Source organism: Lucilia sericata, unplaced genomic scaffold (assembly GCF_015586225.1).
Source record: "Lucilia sericata isolate MDLA Ls3-8-SP2 unplaced genomic scaffold, ASM1558622v1 Contig000624F_arrow, whole genome shotgun sequence".
NCBI classification, from domain to species: Eukaryota; Metazoa; Arthropoda; class Insecta; order Diptera; family Calliphoridae; genus Lucilia; species Lucilia sericata.
The window spans coordinates 199991-222500 of NW_023994630.1; the positions used below are offsets into that span (position 1 = coordinate 199991).

At 33.9% G+C, this 22510-nt stretch overlaps 2 protein-coding genes across 2 annotated transcripts in view; both read right to left on the reverse strand.

Moving 5' to 3' along the window:
* LOC119606799 (ras GTPase-activating protein raskol-like) overlaps window positions 1-4809 on the reverse strand; it is a 99878-nt gene extending 95069 nt beyond the window's left edge. The window contains exon 1 of the mRNA XM_037960394.1: window positions 4245-4809. The gene's annotated coding sequence lies outside the window, so the exon portion shown is untranslated. The remainder of the gene's footprint in view (window positions 1-4244) is intronic.
* A 9644-nt stretch (window positions 4810-14453) lies between these two features.
* Window positions 14454-22510, reverse strand: part of LOC119606798 (high mobility group protein 20A) — an 8232-nt gene continuing 175 nt past the window's right edge. Inside the window, exons 1-3 of the mRNA XM_037960393.1 lie at window positions 21833-22510; window positions 21604-21763; window positions 14454-15757 (exon numbers count right to left, since the gene is read on the reverse strand). The exon at window positions 21833-22510 is cut by the window's right edge and continues 175 nt beyond it. Coding sequence (XP_037816321.1) covers window positions 14923-15757; window positions 21604-21763; window positions 21833-22510 — 1673 coding nt within the window. The 3' untranslated portion in view covers window positions 14454-14922. The remainder of the gene's footprint in view (window positions 15758-21603; window positions 21764-21832) is intronic.

A 22510-nucleotide genomic window follows, 5' to 3' on the forward strand; every position in this document is an offset into this window, starting at 1 on the left:
AACAAATTTTTAACCCAAAGTTTACTTTTCTAAAACATTAATAGTTTCAAACTTTAGCTAAAGTTATATCCAAGAAAGTAGAAGTTATAACAGCGTTTAAGCTTTTATATTAAACTTGACAGATTAAGCTTTCTGCTGACATAACAAACTTTGTAAATAAAGGGCTCAAGACGCTATATATATAAACAATGTGGACTTGTCATTTTGGGTCTTAAATTTTAATTAAATTGTTTCAAACTTTAGCTAAAGATAACTCCAAGAAAATAGAAGTTATAACTGTGATTAAGCTTTTATATTAAAGTTGACAGATTAAGCTTTCAGCTGACTTAGCAAACTTTGTAAATAAAGGGTTCTTGGCGCTAAATATATAAACAATGTGGACTTGTCATTTTGGGTTTTAAATTTTAAATAAATTGTTTCAAACTTTAGCTAAAGTTATATCCAAGAAAAGTTATTACTGTGATTAAGCTTTTATATTAAAGTTGACAGATAAAGCTTTCAGCTGACATAACAAAACTTTGTAAATAAAGGGCGCTAAAAGCACTGTGGACCAGTTTTTTCGGTCTCTGTTATATCTCAAATATGACTTCTTTTTCTCTCTTTATGACAAGTTAACTCGAAAACCTGAAATTTAGCTTTTCAACTTTTTTTTCAAATTTTGTTGTCCTGTGTAATTGTTTATATATCTTATTAGCAGTTGTGCAAATTGATTACATTTTCTTTAACTTAATTTTTATAGAAAAAATCACGTTTTTATAGTAAATGTTCATGTTTTTTAAATTTGTATTTTTGTCAATTCAAGCAAAATGCAAATTAGCTTTTATTATAGCAGCGTGCATTAACTAAAACCATAAATAAATTAGTAATTTAACGTATTTGGTTTGAACCATAAATTAGCTATAAACTTGTTGTTTGAAATAAATAGTAATAAAACTGAGAATTTTAGAGGGGATCAATAAAAAATATATCTAAATCCATTAAGTAAACAATTCAATTAAAATTTTTGGGCTTTTATTAGCAACGACCTTAATTTTAGCAAAGTATCCGTTAAATTTACGCGATTATATCCGTAAAATGCGAGTGTTAGAAAGCTTGTGCTTGTAATTCCTCCCAAAATCACTTTACGAATATTCTCGGGAGTGAGTCAGCACAAAAACTCCATCATCAAAGTACTCAAGGGGATAACCCTTGAACCAAGAACGATAGTCCAAAACTATCAATCTGTCACTTAAGTTTACCACTAGCCACCAGACTAACTTGGTGACTAGCTTTTTTTTAACATGGAAGAAGTCAATAGCCATTCCATAGATTACTAAGTGATAGTGAGAAAGCTAGTCAATTTATGACAGTGAACAAATTTGGACTTTACCCTGTAGATTACCTGGGAACACTAAAGTGGCATTTAACTCCCACTCCCGTATTACTTGAAAAGACAATTGACTTCCAATCCGCATTACTTGGAGACACTAAAGTGATAATTATCTAAGCTCTACCTTACAGAGACTACATCAGTAGGAATGACCCAATATATACAAATAAGTTTCAATAGTATGTTTAGACATTAATAATAATGATTGTCTTTTTCGGAGGCATTAACTCTTTGTCGTACTAAGCCTAATCACCCTACCAAAGATTGAAAAAACTGTCCGCAAACCATTATTTTGTAATACAAAACAAAATTAAGGAAATACATACATCTCAATATAGGGGTCAATGTACTTCTGAATGCTTTTGTCACCTTATTCTGTTCTCCAGCGGGTTCAAGTCTATAGCAATTCCACTGATGTTGCCAATCTGGCTTCAAACATTATAGCCAATCCATTTGCGTCTCCCTATTACAGTGTATAGCTTTTGGTGGTCTATTCTTCGCCAGAGCGCATAATTAGATATATGGTTCAATCCATTTGCGTCTCCAAATTTCAATACATACGGTTTTTGGTCTGTTCATCGCCAGAGAGCATAATTAGCTATATAATTCTCGGCCAAAAAACACATAGGATCTTGAGAAAACAGCGATTCGCGATTGACAAATATGATTAGATTCTTAAGTGACACATGGTGGAGACAAGTACAATTATAGGAAAGCGATTGGGCGAAGACATAGTCTTGGGCGTGTTGTAACAATTTTTCATAAACTAACCGACACGAATGAAAAAAGAATTGAGCTGAATCAGAATCTGGCGTTAGAATTTTGCAATTTGAGATATCGAACCTGAAGTTTGAAACAATGTTTTGTCCTATTTAGACGATGAATTTTCCATTAACTACTCGATAGTAACTAGAGATATGGTTAAAACTAATGCCTCGTCAGATATGTAAATACACCCTGTATTTGATCCCAAGTGAGGTGCACTTCGACAGGCTTTCAATTAAGTGACGATATACATACTATTGGTTACTAAACTGCTTCCATATAAGCATTAGTTTGGTTTTCGGAAGAAGTCAATTATGAACCAAACTCTTTTGTATTACCGATATTGGCCAATTTCTAAGACAGTTACGAACGTTAAGGTCACTTACGAAAGGGTTCCTTATATGGAGACGATGATCAAATGTGGATCGATTTTATATAATTTTGAATACCAAACAAAATATTTGTAGAAAATTTCAGGCCTCTTGCCCCTTCCAAATCTGAATCATCTTGGTATCTAATGTGTATGTACCTTTGGGGTCTATGGCTAATATTTCGAATGTTAAGAGAAAAAGAACATCTTTTTTAATGCTAAAAACTAATAATTTGGATCAAGTTTGTCAGATTCAGATTAAACTTGACATGATATACTTCGGATTAAAATCGGTAAGAATACAAAACTTAACTTGTTATACTTAAAACCGAAACTATACTATACAATTTCCCAAAGTTTTTAAAATTTTATGGAATTTAAATTAACCCTTTCCTATAAGGTATATAGAAAGATCCTTGGGTGATTTTGCTTTGATTGCCTTCCTAGATATTGACGGTGCTTTCAATAATGTGAAATCGTACTATATTGAAAATTTCCTCTCAAATAGGATTAAGTCTCAAAACGGGCACTTAGAGTAACTTATCACCGGGCACTTCTCTTGTAAAGTATATAGAAAGATCATTGGGTGATTTTGCTTTGATTGCCTTCCTAGACATTGACGGTGCTTTCAATAAAGTGGAATCGTACTGTATTTGTATTGCTCTCTGTAGTATGAGGGCTTAATAGAACCGTTTTTGGTTTTATTAAAAAATTTCCTTCAAATAGCATTTGTGGATCTCTTTTGGGGGCGCTTATAGGAACTTCTGAAGGTGTAGTGTCATGGAACATGACTATTAATAATCTTTTCATCAGATTAGACTCACTTGGTTTCAAAAAAGTCGTTAGCACCTGCATCATAGACATTTGATTTCAAAACAGATCTGAGTTGACTCAGATCCACAAAAAGTTTAGCCGGATTTGGGATTAATATAATATTTGTATTAACTTTATTTTAATATAACTAACACATTTTTCTGCACTTTTTGCTAAAACATTGTCAGATTTTTAATTAAAAATTTTAAATATTCAAAGGAATCTTTATAAAAACACGCGGCTATAAAGTGAACATAAAATTTCTTAATTTATAGTTTTGTTAATTTTTATGTTTATTAATATTATCTCACTTTTTTTTTTTTTTTTTTTTTTTTTGATTCAAAACAAACCGGTTTCAATAGATGACACTAATAACTAACATTAATTATTTAAAACCCACAAATTGTATAAATTGGAAATACTAAATAACAATTTTTTTTTTTAAATTACAAAAAGAAAAAATTGTTTGGCAATAACTAACAAATTGGGTTTAAACGCCAAAAAACACTTTTTTAAAGATTTATTTAAAAGAACCGGAATTAAACAATAGAAAATAAAACATTTTGTCAGTGAATAGTTTATTGTTTGTTTGTTTTTCTTTATTTTGATGACATGTTAAATGACATATTAAATGACATTTGTATACCAAGGTTGCATTTGCCGAGAAGATAAAACATTTTTTTGTTTTTGCACAACTTTTGTTGGAATTATTACAGCATTTCTTTAGGCTTTTTATTGATTTATTTTTTATTTTTATTGTTGTTGTTGTTGTTGCTTATCTCAATAATAACAACAACATTTTGAGATAAACAAAATAAAAGGAAATTTTAGCCTAAAATTAAGTTACTATGTTTGTTTAAGTTAATCTCTCTATTTTTAATACATTTTATCAGTTTATTAACTTGTTTTAATGACAACTTCACTTACTTTTAATATAAACAAACTTAATAACAGTTGTTTTCACGAAAAATAAACTTGGTTTTTGCTAAATTTTTCAATTTTCCGAAATTTTAAGATAAACTGATTAAATCCTTTCTCCCTTTCCTCCCACAATGTTAAACCCAATAGTAATTGGTAAGAGAGGTGACAAAATCTTCAGCGTATTTCTATTACACCTGTGTATACACACACACAAACACTATTGCACTTTTTTATACATTTTTTTTTGATTATTTTTTTCTTAAGAAATTATATTTTGACAGATTTTGCTTTTAACAAAAAAACACAAATTATTACATTTTCTTTAACATTTCTATATTTTTCTTATATGTTTAGCAAATAATTTCTTTAATTATTTCATTAAAAAAAATCACAAATTTATAATTTTAACGCACGCTCTTCTTGGTCGTATTTTAGTATAGAATTTTTGTTTTCTTTTCCTCACACACAAAAATTCTTTTTACATTGACTCACACACACTCGCACGCTTCCGTTGCAACGTTTTAAAAAACATCCGTTAACCGTGGTTGACGTTACTCAACTAAAATTGAAGTTTTAAAAGATGTGTAATTGAACCAACAATCAACCACCACTAGCAGCAGCTATTCAGCAAGTGTTTGTTTGTGTTTTGTCAATAACAAACTACAAATTCACCACACTTTAGTAAAGAGCAGCAACAATAAAAAAGAGAGTTTGTTTACTTAAAGAGCATGTTCCCTAATATTGTAAACAAGTGTTTTTTGTTTTTGTATATAACAAAACAGTAAGTTAAAGAAAAATCAAAACAAACCGTCAACCAAGAAAAGCTTTAATCAATAGAAAACCGTTAAAATAAACAGCTGTTTAGAGGTAAACTACAAACTGGTGATTTAAATATAAAAAATTAAAGAAGAAACAGAATTTAAAGGTAAAACTTTTTAATTTAATTAAAAGAAGTTTATGTTCCTTCATAATCAACGTCCAAGGGATGATTTAAGCGGTTCAAAAGTGATTGTTTTCTAACTCTACAAGAGCTTGCAAAATCATTGAGATTTCTCACAGCTACAGGCTGGATCTGGAGTCTCTTCGACTCTACTTGAACTACCACGTTAAACAACCAACTCTAGCAGAATTTTCAAAACGTTTAGATTAGAATGGATACCTTCAAAAGCCAGAAAATATGATTTTACACTAACGAAATGCTGCTTAAAGGATAAAAAGCAAAACCTTTTCTGCACCGCAGCATTATTTGTGCTGAAAAGCGGATTCATTAGTACAACTCGAAGTGTAAGAGACCTTTCAACCTGCACTAACGACAACACTAAGGTAATGTTCTGTATTTAAAGTATTTGGACCAAAAGTGTAATAACTATTATAAGCTGCTGAATTCTGAACAGATCATCACAAAGAACTGCCGTTGTAGAGTATATTGAAAGATCCTTGATCCTTGCCTTCCTAGACCTTGAGGGAGCTTTCAATAATGTGAAATCGCACTGTATCTATCCTCATCACTCTAGTATGGAGCTTGTTATATCCGTTTCTGGTTTTATTGAAAACTTCCTCTCATATAGTATTATTGCATCCATTTCGGGGAGTATATTGAAAGATTCTTGGATGATTTTACTTTGGTTGCCTTCTTAGACATTAAGGGAGCTTTTAATAATGTGAAATCGCATTGTATTTGTCCTAATCTCTCTAGTATGGAGTTTGATAACTCCGTTACTGGTTTTATTGAAAACTTTCCTCTCAAATAGTATTATTGGTTCCATTTTGGGAGACGCTTAAGTCTCCAAATAATCGCCTAGAGGAACTTCTCAAGTTGGAAAGTTACGCCAGCTCAATCTAACCAGATAGTTAGATAATTAGTTATGGATCATGGACAGTGCTCTTAGTGCTCTGGTAAAACGTAACTTGTGTTGTTCTCTGAAAATTATTAGTTCCCTCGTTCTTTCTTCCACGTTTTAATTGTGATGTTCTATTTTTATCTGATAGTACCAATTATTTAGAAGTGATTCTTGATAGGAAGTTGTCATGGAGTGTGAATGTGCTCTCGAGGCCTAAAAAAGTCACTATATAGGCATAGCTATATACTGGGGTATAAATCCTTAGAACGTAAAATGGCTATTTGAGACTGTAATTAAACCAATTATGCTTTTTGGAGTGGTCGTCTGATGTCAGGCACCAGACAAATTGCGTAATAGGCTTCGTCTTGAAAAGGTTAGAAGAGCATAACCTGGTGATGCTAAGAAAACACCTCCTACTAAAGCAATGTTCGTTCCGCCTAACAGGTTATCATTGGACATCATGGCTACATAACTAGCAATTTTCAATGCGGTTTATTTCCAGGAAACATGTTATGATTGTTGAAATTTTCTCTAACAATATCATTGATAATTGTATTCCGGTACCAACATTTAACAGAAGCGTTAAACCTGTTATCTCCAAGGACTACAATTTTATTCTCTTCAATATGGGTAGTTTGTTTGTTCATACAGATAGATCCAAAATTGGATTGGTGGTCGCACCTTCATTGAATAATTTGGCACTAAAATCTGATCCAAACTCAATGATGACTACATTATACTTCAAGCTGAAATATCAGTGATTATAAGGACAGCCAAGCTGCTATTAAGTCCCCGATCGTCGTGCATAACACATCTGAACTAGTATATTAATGCCAAGCGTCTTTAAATGAGAAGGCGAGACATTTAAATAATCTACTATCTAGCAAAACCACAGCCAAGGGAATGAGCTTGAAATAATTAGCGGGAAAAGAAGAACCTGTTGAGCTTGGGTCAAGGAGTAATTAGACAATTACGGCAACAGTATTGCTGATGTACCGGCTAAAGCATTAATGTTGTTGGAAGAATGGGATATAGAGAAGTTTTGTAATGTTCCCATCATAGCCGTCAAGAATCATGTTTCGAAAATATGCTTTATGAAAGTTAAAGCTCTCCCTTTCTTCTGTTGATCCTCTACTTCAATCTATGTTGATCTCTTTTATATTCGCTAGTAGGCAAGCACAAAGGGGCCAAGCCTGAAGAACATAACCTATTGCAGAGATCCTGCACCGATTTCCAGCAATCATTAGCTGAAAAACGCTCAGAATATGCGGCATTATCTATTAATAACTATTTAAAAAAAGCTATATAGAAAGCTTTTTGGATGCGATGCCGATTTAGCCGATTCTAATGCGCTTAAATGATTACTTTCCAATGATGATATTACAAGTAAAATAACAATTTCCCGGCCACAAGTGTCAAAATCCTTCTGTGTGATTGCCTAAAATAACCTCAAACGGGTCACTATAGATGAGAGTGCTTTCGATGAATCCATATTCAAGTTAAACTTCTGATTTGGTGATGTAAAAGCTTGTAAGGGAGTTCTGAAACTTTCTTAAAGAGAATCCGGGAACTCCGAAGTTCTTCTTGCCGCTCTAGATATCTATGAAGAGATCTAGGATATTCTTGAATTGCAAACCACTATACCCAACAGCCGTTTAGAGTTGAGTCACTGTACAAGCATCTAACCCAATATCTAAATCCAAAGTAAAAAGTAACTTTAAATAAAAACACAAACAACTATAAAACCTTATAACTTATTCAAGTGTAAGCACCGTTATCGTCATAATTCCAGAAATCAATATTTAAAACTAAATAAATATACGAAAAAAACTTATTTTCTTTGATCTCGTGCCAAACACTATGCGGAATATAAAGCATTCAAATAATACACTTCCAGTAACATCTTTGTTTTTTGCTTTTTTTTTTTTGAAACAGATTTATTTACCAACCCACACGTGACGTCATTATTACAAAACTTTACAAACGACTCTATAGATTAAAACCACCCTCTTGTATGTAAACGATTCCCGAATACAAAAATCTCTGTAGAAAATCATCATTATTATGCATTTTACAAATGACATTTCTTGAACCTAAAACAAAACATTTATTACCATTTCAAATGCAATTTCGATATGAAAAACAGAAGCAAATGTGAACAGAGTTTGTTGGAGGAGGGGTTGCAAAATGCAGTTTTTCGAAAATCACCCTTAAAAGTGTTTGGACCACAAAAATATCTGCTCTAATAATTTACTATAATTTATGTTTAGTCATGTTTGCCGTAATCTCCTGTGGGTATTATTTAAGCATTTGTTTTAATTAGGAATATTTTTGAGTGTCTGTGGAGATTTCCTATTTGCTGATAGTGAGATCAAAGTCAACAAAACTATAAATGTTTTATTAACAGAAGTGGTGGCGCAAGGTTTGCCCTTGATAAGAAATGTTAAAGCAAAAGAATTTATATAGAGACTCAAGGTTATTAAGTAGCTAAAGGACATTGTTTTAATTGCAAAACTATCATAACATGTTTGTTTATAAGTTTTTAACTCTTTGGATACTATAAAGGTAAATTTATTTTACTCCTTATGTGAATTAAGAATAGGAAAAGTTTCGATATACAAATTGGACTAAATAGATAGATTAGACTATAGACTAGACTATAGATTAGACTATAGACTAGACTATAGACTAGACTATAGACTAGACTATAGACTAGACTATAGACTAGACTATAGACTAGACTATAGACTAGACTATAGACTAGACTATAGACTAGACTATAGACTAGACTATAGACTAGACTATAGACTAGACTATAGACTAGACTACAGACTAGACTATAGACTAGACTATAAACTAGACTATAGACTAGACTATAGACTAGACTATAGACTAGACTATAGACTAGACTATAGACTAGACTATAGACTAGACTATAGACTAGACTATAGACTAGACTATAGACTAGACTATAGACTAGACTATAGACTAGACTATAGACTAGACTATAGACTAGACTATAGACTAGACTAGACTAGACTATAGACTAAACTACAGACTAGACTACAGACTAGACTATAGACTAGACTATAGACTAAACTACAGACTAGACTACAGACTAGACTATAGACTAGACTATAGACTAGACTATAGACTAAACTACAGACTAGACTACAGACTAGACTATAGACTAGACTATAGACTAGACTATAGGCTAGACTAGACTATAGACTAGACTATAGGCTAGACTAGACTATAGACTAGATTAGACTAGACTAGACTATAGTCTAGACAAGACTATAGACTAGACTAGACTAGACTAGACTATAGACTAGAGTAGACTATAGACTAGAGTAGACTATAGACTAGAGTAGACTATAGACTAGACTATAGACTAGACTATAGACTCGATTATAGACTACACTAGACTAGACAAGACTATAGACTAAACTAGACTAGTCTAGTCTAGATTAGACTATAGACTAGACTATAGACTAGACCATAGACTAGACTATAGTCTAGACTAGACTATAGACAAGACTATAGACTAGACTATAGACTAGACTATAGACTAGACTATATACAAGACTATATACAAGACTATAGACTAGGCTATAAGACTAGACTAGACTATAGACTAGACTATAGACTAGACTATAGACTAGACTATAGACTAGACTATAGACTAGACTATAGACTAGACTATAGACTAGACTATAGACTAGACTATAGACTAGACTATAGACTAGACTATAGACTAGACTATAGACTAGACTATAGACTAGACTATAGACTAGACTATAGACTAGACTATAGCCTAGACTATAGACTAGGCTATAGACTAGGCTATAGACTAGACTATAGACCAGACTATAGACTAGACTATAGAGTAGACTATAGACTAGAATAGACTAGAATAGACTATAGACTAGACTATAGACTAGAATAGACTATAGACTAGAGTAGACTATAGACTAGAATATAGACTAGACTATGGGCTAGACTATAGACTAGACTATAGATTAGACTATAGATTAGACTATAAACTAGGCTATAGACTAGACTATACTATAGACTAGACCATAGGCTAGACTATGGACTAGACTATAGACTAGACTATAGACTAGACTATAGACTAGACTATAGACTGGACTATAGACTAGACTATAGACTAGACTATAGACTAGACTATAGACTAGACTATAGACTAGACTATAGTCTAGACTATAGACTAGACTATAGACTAGACTATAGACTAGACTATAGACTAGACTATAGACTAGACTATAGACTAGACTATAGACTAGACTATAGACTAGACTATAGACTAGACTATAGACTAGACTATAGACTAGACTATAGACTAGACTATAGACTAGACTATAGACTAGACTATAGACTAGACTATAGACTAGACTATAGACTAGACTATAGACTAGACTATAGACTAGGCTATAGGCTAGGCTATAGACTAGACTATAGACCAGACTATAGACTAGACTATAGAGTAGACTATAGACTAGACTATAGACTAGAATAGACTATAGACTAGAGTAGACTATAGACTAGACTATAGACTAGACTATATACAAGACTATAGACTAGGCTATAAGACTAGACTAGACTATAGAGTAGGCTATAGAGTAAACTATAGACTAGACTATAGACTAGACTATAGACTAGACTATAGACTAGACTATAGACTAGACTATAGACTAGACTATAGACTAGACTATAGACTAGACTATAGACTAGACTATAGACTAGACTATAGACTAGACTATAGACTAGACTATAGACTAGACTATAGACTAGACTATAGACTAGGCTATAGGCTAGGCTATAGACTAGACTATAGACCAGACTATAGACTAGACTATAGAGTAGACTATAGACTAGACTATAGACTAGAATAGACTAGAATAGACTATAGACTAGACTATAGACTAGAATAGACTATAGACTAGAGTAGACTATAGACTAGAATATAGACTAGAATATGGGCTAGACGGTCACGACGGCTATAAGAACGAACAACACTGTATTTCAGAGGAGATTCAATGTGGCAAAGCTGAAAACCCCTGAAATCGCCAACCTATTCAGTAACGAATTATCAGGATGTGCCTCAATTAATAGGGAAACCCAAACATGGCAACATGTCCGGGAAATTTTCACTAAGGCAGCGGAAAAACACCTGGGGTTTAAGACTACTGGTAGAAGGGAATGGATTAGCGATACCACGTGGAACTTAATTCAGCAGAGGAAAGTCGCAAAGAACGCTGTGCATACCAGTAAAACCCGCTCTAATAAGGCCACTCAACAGCATCTTTACACGCGCCTTAATTCTGAGGTGAAACGCAGTGCTCGGAAGGATAAACGCAATTGGACCAACAATATAGCGAATGAACTTCAGGCAGCGGCTGAAACCCATCGTCTAAGGGACCTGTATATAACTGTTAACAAGCTGACAAATAGGAAATTATCGACCGGAAAACCTTTAAGGAACGATGCGGGGGAACTTATAACATCTAAAACTCAACAGGTTACACTTTGGGAGAGTTTTTACTCCGGCATGCTATCAACACCTACTGCTCAATGTCAACCCATTTGCGAATGTGCTTCACATACACCAAATACCAGCATCTCTACTGATTGCCCTGGAATAAGTGAAATTAACAACTCGATACGATCCCTTAAACCAAACAAATCACCTGGTTTGGATAAAATCTCTCCGGAACTTCTTACAGCCGACCGAACAACTAGTGCACGATTGCTAGAACCCATTATTAGGGCATTTTGGACCCATGAATCCCTGCCGGATGAGCTGTCTGATGGAGTCATCATAAATCTTCCCAAAAAGGGTGATTTGACCAACAAAAAGAATTGGAGAGGCATAACCTTGCTAAGCATGATAAATAAGGTAATTGCACATATTATAAACAATAGGCTATCGACAACAATTTCCCCATCTCTCAGAAATGAGCAAGCTGGTTTTCGCTCCGGTAAATCATGTGTTGACCAAGTTAACAGTCTTAGGATTATAGTTGAGCAATCAGTGGAACGGAGGTCACCATTATACCTCATATTTATAGACTTTGAGAAGGCCTTTGACACACTCAACCATAACGCTATATGGAACTCTCTTGTATGTAAGGGTGTCCCCGAAAAACTAACTCGGCTAATCAAAGCCCTTTACAGGAATGCCACTTGCCGTGTGCTGCATGAAGGACAACTGAGCAACAGGATTACAGTTAAAACTGGAGTTAGACAAGGCTGTGTCTTATCACCTCTACTTTTTAACTGCGTCCTCGATGATGTAATGCATAAGGCAACAAGTCGTCATAATAGAGGCATTATGTGGGGCTTACAAGTACGGTTGGAGGACCTAGATTATGCCGATGATATATGTCTACTTAGCCACTCATTCTCAGAGATGCAGTCTAAAATTTCTACCATCAGTGACATTGCAAAATTGGTTGGGATGAAGATAAATATACCCAAAACAAAATCGCTCCGCATTAATAGCAACACAGATCGACGTTTCTTCGTAGATGAACAAGATATTGAAGATGTTAAGTCCTTCTGCTACTTGGGTAGCACAATTGATACTACTGGTGGCTCAGCAGCGGATATATCCAGTCGCATAAATAAGGCACGGAATGCATTTGCACAGTTAAACCCGGTTTGGAAATCTTCCAACATTTCGAGACAAACCAAGATAAAATTGTTTAACTCCAACATAAAATCAACTCTGTTGTACGGCTGCGAAACCTGGAACATGGCACCACGTGACGTGCAAAGTCTTCAGGTATTTCTCAACAAATGCCTCCGCAAGATCTTACGTATTTTCTGGCCCGTAACAATATCCAACCACCAACTTTGGATAGAGGCAAACCAGCAGAATATTAAAACAGAAATAATTAAGCGGAAATGGAGCTGGATAGGTCACACCCTTCGTAAACCAGACGATGATATTGCCAAGAAATGCCTAGACTGGAACCCGCAGGGTAGCAGACGAGCAGGGAGACCAGCGCACACCTGGAAGCGGCAACTAATAACAGAACTCTCGAGACTGCGCATGAAGTGGAACGAAGTCAAACACAGAGTCGAAGATCGAGATTATTGGAACCAACTTGTTATGGCCCTATGCTCCCCCGAGAGTGAAAGGAACATATATATATAGATATATGGGCTAGACTATAGACTAGACTATAGATTAGACTATAGATTAGACTATAAACTAGGCTATAGACTAGACCCATAGGCTAGACCTATGGAACTAGACTAGGGAATAAAGACCTAGACCTACAGACTAGACTATAGACTAGACTATAGGACTAGGACTAGCTAGAAATAGACCTAGACTATAGAAACTAGAATATAGACTAGACTATAGACTAGGACATAGACTAGACTATAGACGAGACTATAGACTAGACTATAGACTAGACTATAGACTAGGACTATAGACAATAGACCTATAGACTAGACTATAGCTAGACTATAGACTAGACTATAGACTAGACTATAGACTAGACTATAGACTAGACTAGACTAGACTAGACTATAGACTAGACTATAGACTAGACTATAGACTAGACTATAGACTAGACTAGACTAGACTATAGACTAGACTATAGGCTTGACTGTAGACTAGACTATAGACTAGACTATAGACCAGACTATAGACTAGACTATAGACTACACAAAAGAGTAGACTATAGACTAGAATAGACTATAGACTAGAGTAGAATATAGTCTAGAATATAGACTAGACTATGGGCGAGACTATAGACTAGACTATAGACTAGACTATAGATTAGACTATAGATTAGACTATAAACTAGGCTATAGACTAGACTATAGACTAGACTATACTATAGACTAGACCATAGGCTAGACTATGGACTAGACTATAGACTAGACTATAGACTAGACTATAGACTAGAATATAACTAGACTATAGACTAGACTATAGACTAGACTATAGACTAGACTATAGACTAGACTATAGACTAGACTATAGACTAGACTACAGACTAGACTATAGACTAAACTATAGACTAGACTATAGACTGGACTATAGACTAGACTATAGACTAGACTATAGACTAGACTATAGACTAGACTATAGACTAGACTATAGACTAGACTATATACTAGACTAAATAGTAGACTAAAACTAGACTATAGACTAGACTAAAGAGTAGACTATAGACTATTGGCTAGACTTTAGAGTAGACTATAGACTAGACTTTAGAGTGGACTATAGACTAGACTATTGAGTAGACTATTATTGGTCCATGGAAACTGCAAACTTCTAGGACATCTTGGTTTCATCATTAATGAACAGATAAGGAAACAAACAGTTGAATTTTTAAATTTTTGAGGAATGTTTTATATGAATTTATTTTCAAAACCACAAAAATTAATTTATTTTAATTGTAAAACGAGCACTTAAAATTAGTTTGTAATGGGATTCCTTTTGTTATATAAACAAAATTATAAACTTAACATTAGGAAGGTTTCATAAATAATATGAATGTATTTTAATAAACATAAAAAGGTTTAAGTAAATCATAGAAAAAATTGTAAAATAAGAAAAATTTCCAATGAAATGCTATGGCGTCTAAACAAACAAAATAACAGGATTTAAAAAGAATTAACGATAGATAAATAATTTCCATTAAAATCAGATAATTTGTTTATTAAGACGTCAGAGCTAATACTTTAAAATAATATTGTAAGAAAAGCGAGGTTTTGGGATATTTAAAATTTCTGTAAAAGAGTTCAAAGTTAAAAGTTGTAAATAATCCAAATATGGAATAAATTAATAAATAAACTTAGAGTTGTATTTGTAAATCTAATTTTCTAATAATATCCTTAGCCTTATTCAAAGTAGCCGGGCCATGCGAATTAGAAGTGGACATTTTATATAGATCCTGCATGTATTTATCTATATTCTCCACCGTGGCACCATTGGGTGCCGTTGGCAAGGGCAAACCCCCCAAGGCCAAAGCCAATTTCCGTTTTAATTTATCCAAATAAATTTCCAAAAGTCTATTCTTCTCTTCTAACTCATTGTTCTCGGTGACCATTTTCTCTACCCCGAATTTCATATTCTCAACATGTTTCTCTAATACCGAATTCTGTTGTTCCAAATCCGTTTTAGATTTCCTAAGAGAACGCAATTCCATGTCATAGATTTTATTATGTTCCAGAAATTCATTAGTGAAAATGGGTATTTCTCCGGGTGTGGGTGTAACAATAGTGGAAGTGATATTACTGCTGCTGCTGGTCGCTGTGTTAGAAGTATTGGCAGTTGTTGTATTTGTATTATTGTTGGCGGTAGTGGAAGTGGGCGGTGTGGGTGTACGTTTACGTTTGTTTTTATCATTTCCACTCAACTTCTCTGTGACCTGTTGTGCTGTAGAGGTTGAGGGCATGTTGTCTTTACTCATTTTATCCTTGCTGATGTTATCCTTAGCCTTCGCTGTTTCATTTATTTGTGGTTTATCTTTAAGTACTGGTTTGTTATTAGAGGACGTAGCTGCTGCAGCGTTAGCTGTTGGATTAGGACTATTGTTTTCACCGGTTTTACGTATTTTATTTTTAGCCAATTCACTGGCTAAAATATCGGGTCGTGATTTTAGAAAACTATGCAATTCCTTAACATATCTGCAAAGAGAAAGTTGTCAAACAAAAGATGATTTTTCAAAAAACGTTGTTTTCTTTGAAGAGTGCAGGATCTTTTTGAGTGTTTAGGTTAAATACAAGAGGACAAATATAAAGTTGAGGTTTTATCATAAACAAAGTGAATTATTGAGTTTAAAATTAAGTGAAGAACATATTTTTTGTAGACAATTTAACAACTAAGAACTTATTCGCTAAAAAAATTAAATATATGGAGATTTTTATCCAATTTATTTAAAATCTAGGCAAATCCACCAAACTATAGTATATACTAGACTGTAGACTGGACTATAGACTAGGCTGTAGACTAAACTATAGACTAGACTATAGACTAGACTATAGACTAGTCTATAGACTAGACTATAGACTAGACTATAGACTAAACTATAGCCTAGACTATAGACTAGACTAGACTATAGACTAGACTATAGACTAGACTAGACTATAGACTAGACTATAGACTAGACTATAGACTAGACTATAGACTAGACTATAGACTAGACTATAGACTAGACTATAGACTAGACTAGACTATAGACTAGACTAGACTAGACTATAGACTAGACTATACCCTAGACTATAGACTAGACTATAGACTAGACTATAGACTAGACTATAGACTAGACTATAGACTAGACAATAGACTAGACTATAGACTAGACTATAGACCAGACTATAGACTAGACTATAGACTAGACTATAGACTAGACTATAGACTAGACTATAGACTAGACTATAGACTAGACTATAGACTAGACTATAGACTAGACTATAGACCAGACTATAGACTAGACTATAGACTAGACTATAGACTAGACTACAGACTAGATTACAGACTAGACTATAGACTAGACTATAGACTAGACTATAGACTAGACTATAGACTAGACTATAGACTAGACTATTGACTAGACTATAGACTAGACTATAGATAGACTAGACTATAGATAGACTAGACTATAGACTAGACTAGACTATAGACTAGACTATAGACTAGACTATAGACTAGACTATAGACTAGACTATAGACTAGACTATAGACTAGACTATAGACTAGACTATAGACTAGACTATAGACTAGACTATAGACTAGACTATAGACTAGACTATAGACTAGACTATAGACTAGACTATAGACTAGACTATAGACTAGACTATAGACTAGACTATAGACTAGACTATAGACTAGACTATAGACTAGACTATAGACTAGACTATAGACTAGACTACAGACAAGACTATAGACTAGACTAGACTATAGACTAGACTGGACTATAGACTAGACTATAGACTGGACTATAGACCAGACTATAGACTAGACTATAGACTAGACTATAGACTAGACTATAGACTAGACTATAAACTAGACTATAGACTAGACTATATACTAGAATAAAGGTTAGAGTAAAGACTAGACTTTAGTCTAGACTATAGACTAGACTATAGACTAGACTATAGGCTAGACTATAGACTAGACTATAGACTAGACTATAGACTAGACTATAGACTAGACTATAGACTAGACTATAGACTAGACTATAGACTAGACTATAGACTAGACTATAGACTAGACTATAGACTAGACTATAGACTAGACTATAGACTAGACTATAGACTAGACTATAGACTAGACTATAGACTAGACTATAGACTAGACTATAGACTAGACTATAGACTAGACTATAGACTAGACTATAGACTAGACTATAGACTAGACTATAGACTAGACTATAGACTAGACTATAGACTAGACTATAGACTAGACTATAGACTAGACTATAGACTAGACTATAGACTAGACTATAGACTAGACTATAGACTAGACTATAGACTCGACTATAGACTAGACTATAGACTAGGACTATAGACTAGACCTATAGACTAGACTCTAGACTAGACTATAGACTAGACTATAACTAGACTATAGACTAGACTATATACTAGACTTAAGGTTAGAAGTAAAGGACTAGCTATTACAGACTATAGACTAGCTAGGCTTAGACTATAGCACTAGACTATAGACTCGACTATAGCTAGGACTATAGAATAGACTTATAGACTAGGACTATAGACTAGACCTATAGACTAGACTATTTTAGACTAGACTATAGACTACTAGACTATAGACTAGGACTATTAGACTAGACTATTAGACTAGGACTATAGACTAGACTATAGAACTAGACTATAGATCTTAGGACTAGGACTAGAGACTAGACTATAGACTAGACTATAGACTTAGACTATAGACTAGACTATAGACTAGACTATTAGTAACTAGACTATAGACTAGGACTATAGACTAGACTATAGACTAGACTATAGACTAGATATAGACTAGACTAAGACTTAGACTATAGACTAGACTATAGACTAGACTATAGACTAGACTATAGACTAGACTATAGACTAGACTATAGACTAGACTATAGACTAGACTATAGACTAGACTATAGACTAGACTATAGACTAGACTATCTCTGCTACTCACATCTATAAAGCTCTATTTATGGATGCTCTAAAAATTGCATGTGATGCAGTCATGCTAAGAAGAAGTCAGTCTGGAACCAAAGTACTGTTGGAAGTCTAATAACGCTGATCTCAGACGGGAATGTTTAAAAGCAGGACAAATATTTAAAAAAAAGGTTATAGGTCAAATATCCGGCGACATTCATAACAGACAGCCAGACGAGACCTCCAAATGTTTATCAGAAGGAGTAAACAAGAGTGCTTTAGGTGCTTTAGACTTGACTATAGACTAGACTATACACTAGACTATAGACTAGACTATAGACTAGACTATAGACTAGACTATAGACTAGACTATAGACTAAACTATAGACTAGACTATAGACTAGACTATAGACTAGACTATAGACTAGACTATAGACTAGACTATAGACTAGACTATAGACTAGACTATAGACTAGACTATAGACTAGACTATAGACTAGACTATAGACTAGACTATAGACTAGACTATAGACTAGACTATAGACTAGACTATAGACTAGACTATAGACTAGACTATAGACTAGACTATAGACTAGACTATAGACTAGACTATAGACTAGACTAGACTATAGACTAGACTATAGACTAGACTATAGACTAGACTATAGACTAGACTATAGACTAGACTATAGACTAGACTATAGACTAGACTATAGACTAGACTATAGACTAGACTATAGACTAGACTATAGACTAGACTATAGACTAGACTATAGACTAGACTATAGACTAGACTATAGACTAGACTATAGACTAGACTATAGACTAGACTATAGACTAGACTATAGACTAGACTATAGACTAGACTATAGACTAGACTATAGACTAGACTATAGACTAGACTATAGACTAGACTATAGACTAGACTATAGACTAGACTATAGACTAGACTATAGACTAGACTATAGACTAGACTATAGACTAGACTATAGACTAGACTATAGACTAGACTATAGACTAGACTATAGACTAGATTATAGACTAGACTATAGACTAGACTATAGACTAGACTATAGACTAGACTATAGACTAGACTATAGACTAGACTATAGACTAGACTATAGACTAGACTATAGACTATAGTCTAGTATATAGACTAGACTATAGACTAGACTATAGACTAGACTATAGACCAGACTATAGACTAGACTATAGACCAGACTATAGACTATATATAGACTAAACTATAGACTAGACTATAGACTAGACTATAGACTAGACTATAGACTAGACTATAGAGTAGACTATAGACTAGACTATAGACTAGACTATAGACTAGACTATAGACTAGACTATAGACTAGACTATAGACCAGACTATAGACTAGACTATAGAATAGACTATAGACTAGACTATAGACTAGACTATAGACTAGACTATAGACTAGACTATAGACTAGACTATAGACTAGACTATAGACTAGACTATAGACTAGACTATAGGCTAGATTATAGACTAGACTATAGGCTAGACTATAGACTAGACTATAGACTAGACTATCTCTGCTACTCACATCGATAAAGCTCTATTTATGGATGCTCTAAAAATTGCATGTGATGCCGTCATGCTAATAAAAAGTCAGTCTGGAACCAAAGTACTGTTGGGACTCTAATAACGCTGATCTCAGACGGGAATGTTTAAAAGCAAAAGAAATATTTAAAGAAAAAGATCATGGCTCAAATATCCGGCGACATTCATAACAGTCAGCCAGACGAGACCTCCAAATGTTTATCAGAAGGAGTAAACAAGAGTGCTTTAGGTAGAAATTGATTGGAATTAAAAGACAAGCCACAAGTGTTCACAAAGATTCTTAGCAATTGCCTTCAATATCTGGAGTTCCACTAGGATTGTTTTAGGCCCTCTTCTGTGGAATATAATGTGTAACGAGGTGCCAAAGCTGAACATAACTGAAGAAACGAATATCATCGGATTTGCTGACGATGTCGCGATGGCAGTAAGGGGGCACGCTTCTTAAATGAAATGTATTCATATGTAAGAAAGCGGTTGTAGAACCATTTCCTTAGATGCAATATGCTTAATTGTCCCACTAGATGTAGCAGCCGATAAGATATACAGACTGCATGCGGCGAAAAAAGTGAATGTTGGAGACAAAAGATGCAACAGACAGATCTTGGAGCGCAACGAAACCATGCAAAAATGGCAAAGTAGATGGGAAACACCCAAAAAGGATGATGGACTTATATACTGATTCCAGTAAATAAAGACAAGCTTGGAACGTAAACATGGAGGTTCCAGACTTTTACCTGCATAAATTTGGACGTGATGATTCACCGTATTGACTAGACTAGACTATAGGCTTGAAAATACACCAGACTATAGACTAGGCTAAACTATAGAATTGACTATAGACTAGATAATAGACTAAACTATAGACTAGACTATAGACTAGACTTTAGACTATATTATGGACTAAATATTCCATTTCGTTTCTGAATAAAATGAAGTTTGAACTAATATTGGACATTTTTACTTTTGTTTAAAGGACTTTAAAATGACGAAAAAATTACAAAGGATAACACTTTTTTGAAGTTAAAACACTTTTATCAAGAAATATTTTAAAGAGTTTATATTCATTAAATACTTACAAAATATGATAAAATGACTGTATTTGTTTTTCACAGGTAGTGCGTATAGTAGGACTGAAAATAAACTATTAAATTTATACTTTCTTTTGATACGCCTTCGACTACCTGATCGTTGCAGTGTTGCATTATTTGCAATATTGCAAGGAAATAACAAAAATTCTATTATAATTTTTATCCTTATTTAGTCTTGCTCAATTTCTTTCATTTTCTCTTTGAGAGTTAGAAAGATTTACAAATTTTTTGTCAGTGTATTCTAATCATTACAGAGGTGCATTATTTACATTGTGACGCAGATTGGGACGAAGGAGTTGCGACGGGTCCCCTTTTTAAAAAATAAAGAGTAAGTATTAAAAAACAAAATATCACAAAATTAGTGACGGTTAAATCTCCAAAAAGAGAACTATTTCCGGAATTGTTATAACGATGTTTAGTTTCTTTGAAGCTTCCCTAAATTTTGTAAACGGGATGACAAATTTGAACCTAAAAACATTGATAAAAGTACTGAAGTTACTGAACCGTTGCATAGAAAAACTATTTCGTTAATCATGCTTTCACATAATTTGTTCCAAAAATAAGAATTTTTCAGCAAAAATAATGAAAATTGTTTTTAGCATGTTGCTGAGTCCAACTTCTGCTACCGTTATATAAATTCTAATTTCCTTAAGATTATCTCTTCCTTAAACTAGTTTCAAAACAAATTTCCATAATTACCTTTGTTTATCTACATCTGCAGCCTTCAAATAATTCGCCTTAACATCCGATGGCAAAGCATGCCATTCTTCACCAATCATTTTCGTGTGTTCCATGGCAGTTTTAGAAGGATGTTCTTTGCGCAACGAGTCACGTCTATCGTTCATATAGCGAACATAGCCTTGTCATACATAATAAACACACAATAAATAGCAAAATTCATTAAATATTCCATTATTTTGATACCTACCGGTTAGGGGCATTTTGGGAGCACCGGCCACATTAATTTTACGTCTTTTCAAACGAAAACGTTCTTCATCTTGACCAGCAGTCACTGAGGCAGCACCCATACTACGACGTTTTTGTACTTTACCCGGTTTAATAGCCTCTTCACTGGCGGGAATATCTTCCTCGCCATCGGATAAAGTTATTATAGCATCTGCCATTTCTGGTTTTGGAGAAGCTTTCTCGTTTACTTTTTGTTTTAATACCTCTTGCGGTAAATCATCCAAGGCTATAACATCATTGTCCTCTTCCTCTAAATCATCTTTTTCTTCTTCCTCATCCTCTTCTTCTTCTTCATCGGGTATATCTATAACCAATTTCTGGGAAGTTTCTTTTTCTTCATCATCATCCTCGTCCTCCTCCTCTTCGTCATTATGCTCGTCATAGGCTATAGTTTGGGGTTCTGGTGGCTTGTTTTCAACAGCTGGTTGTGGTGCAGCAGTTGCTTCTAATAGTTTTTCTTCCACTTCTGGTTTTTGTTGCTGATCTTCTTCTCCTGCTTGGGGTTCCGTTAAATTTTGTTGTTCATGCTGTTCTTCTTGTTTTTGCTGTTGCTGTAAAGGTTGGTTTTCTTCCTCATGTTGCTGCTGTATTTGTTTGTCTGGTTTTATAATTTCTTCACAAGTTTCATTTGCTTCTTTTT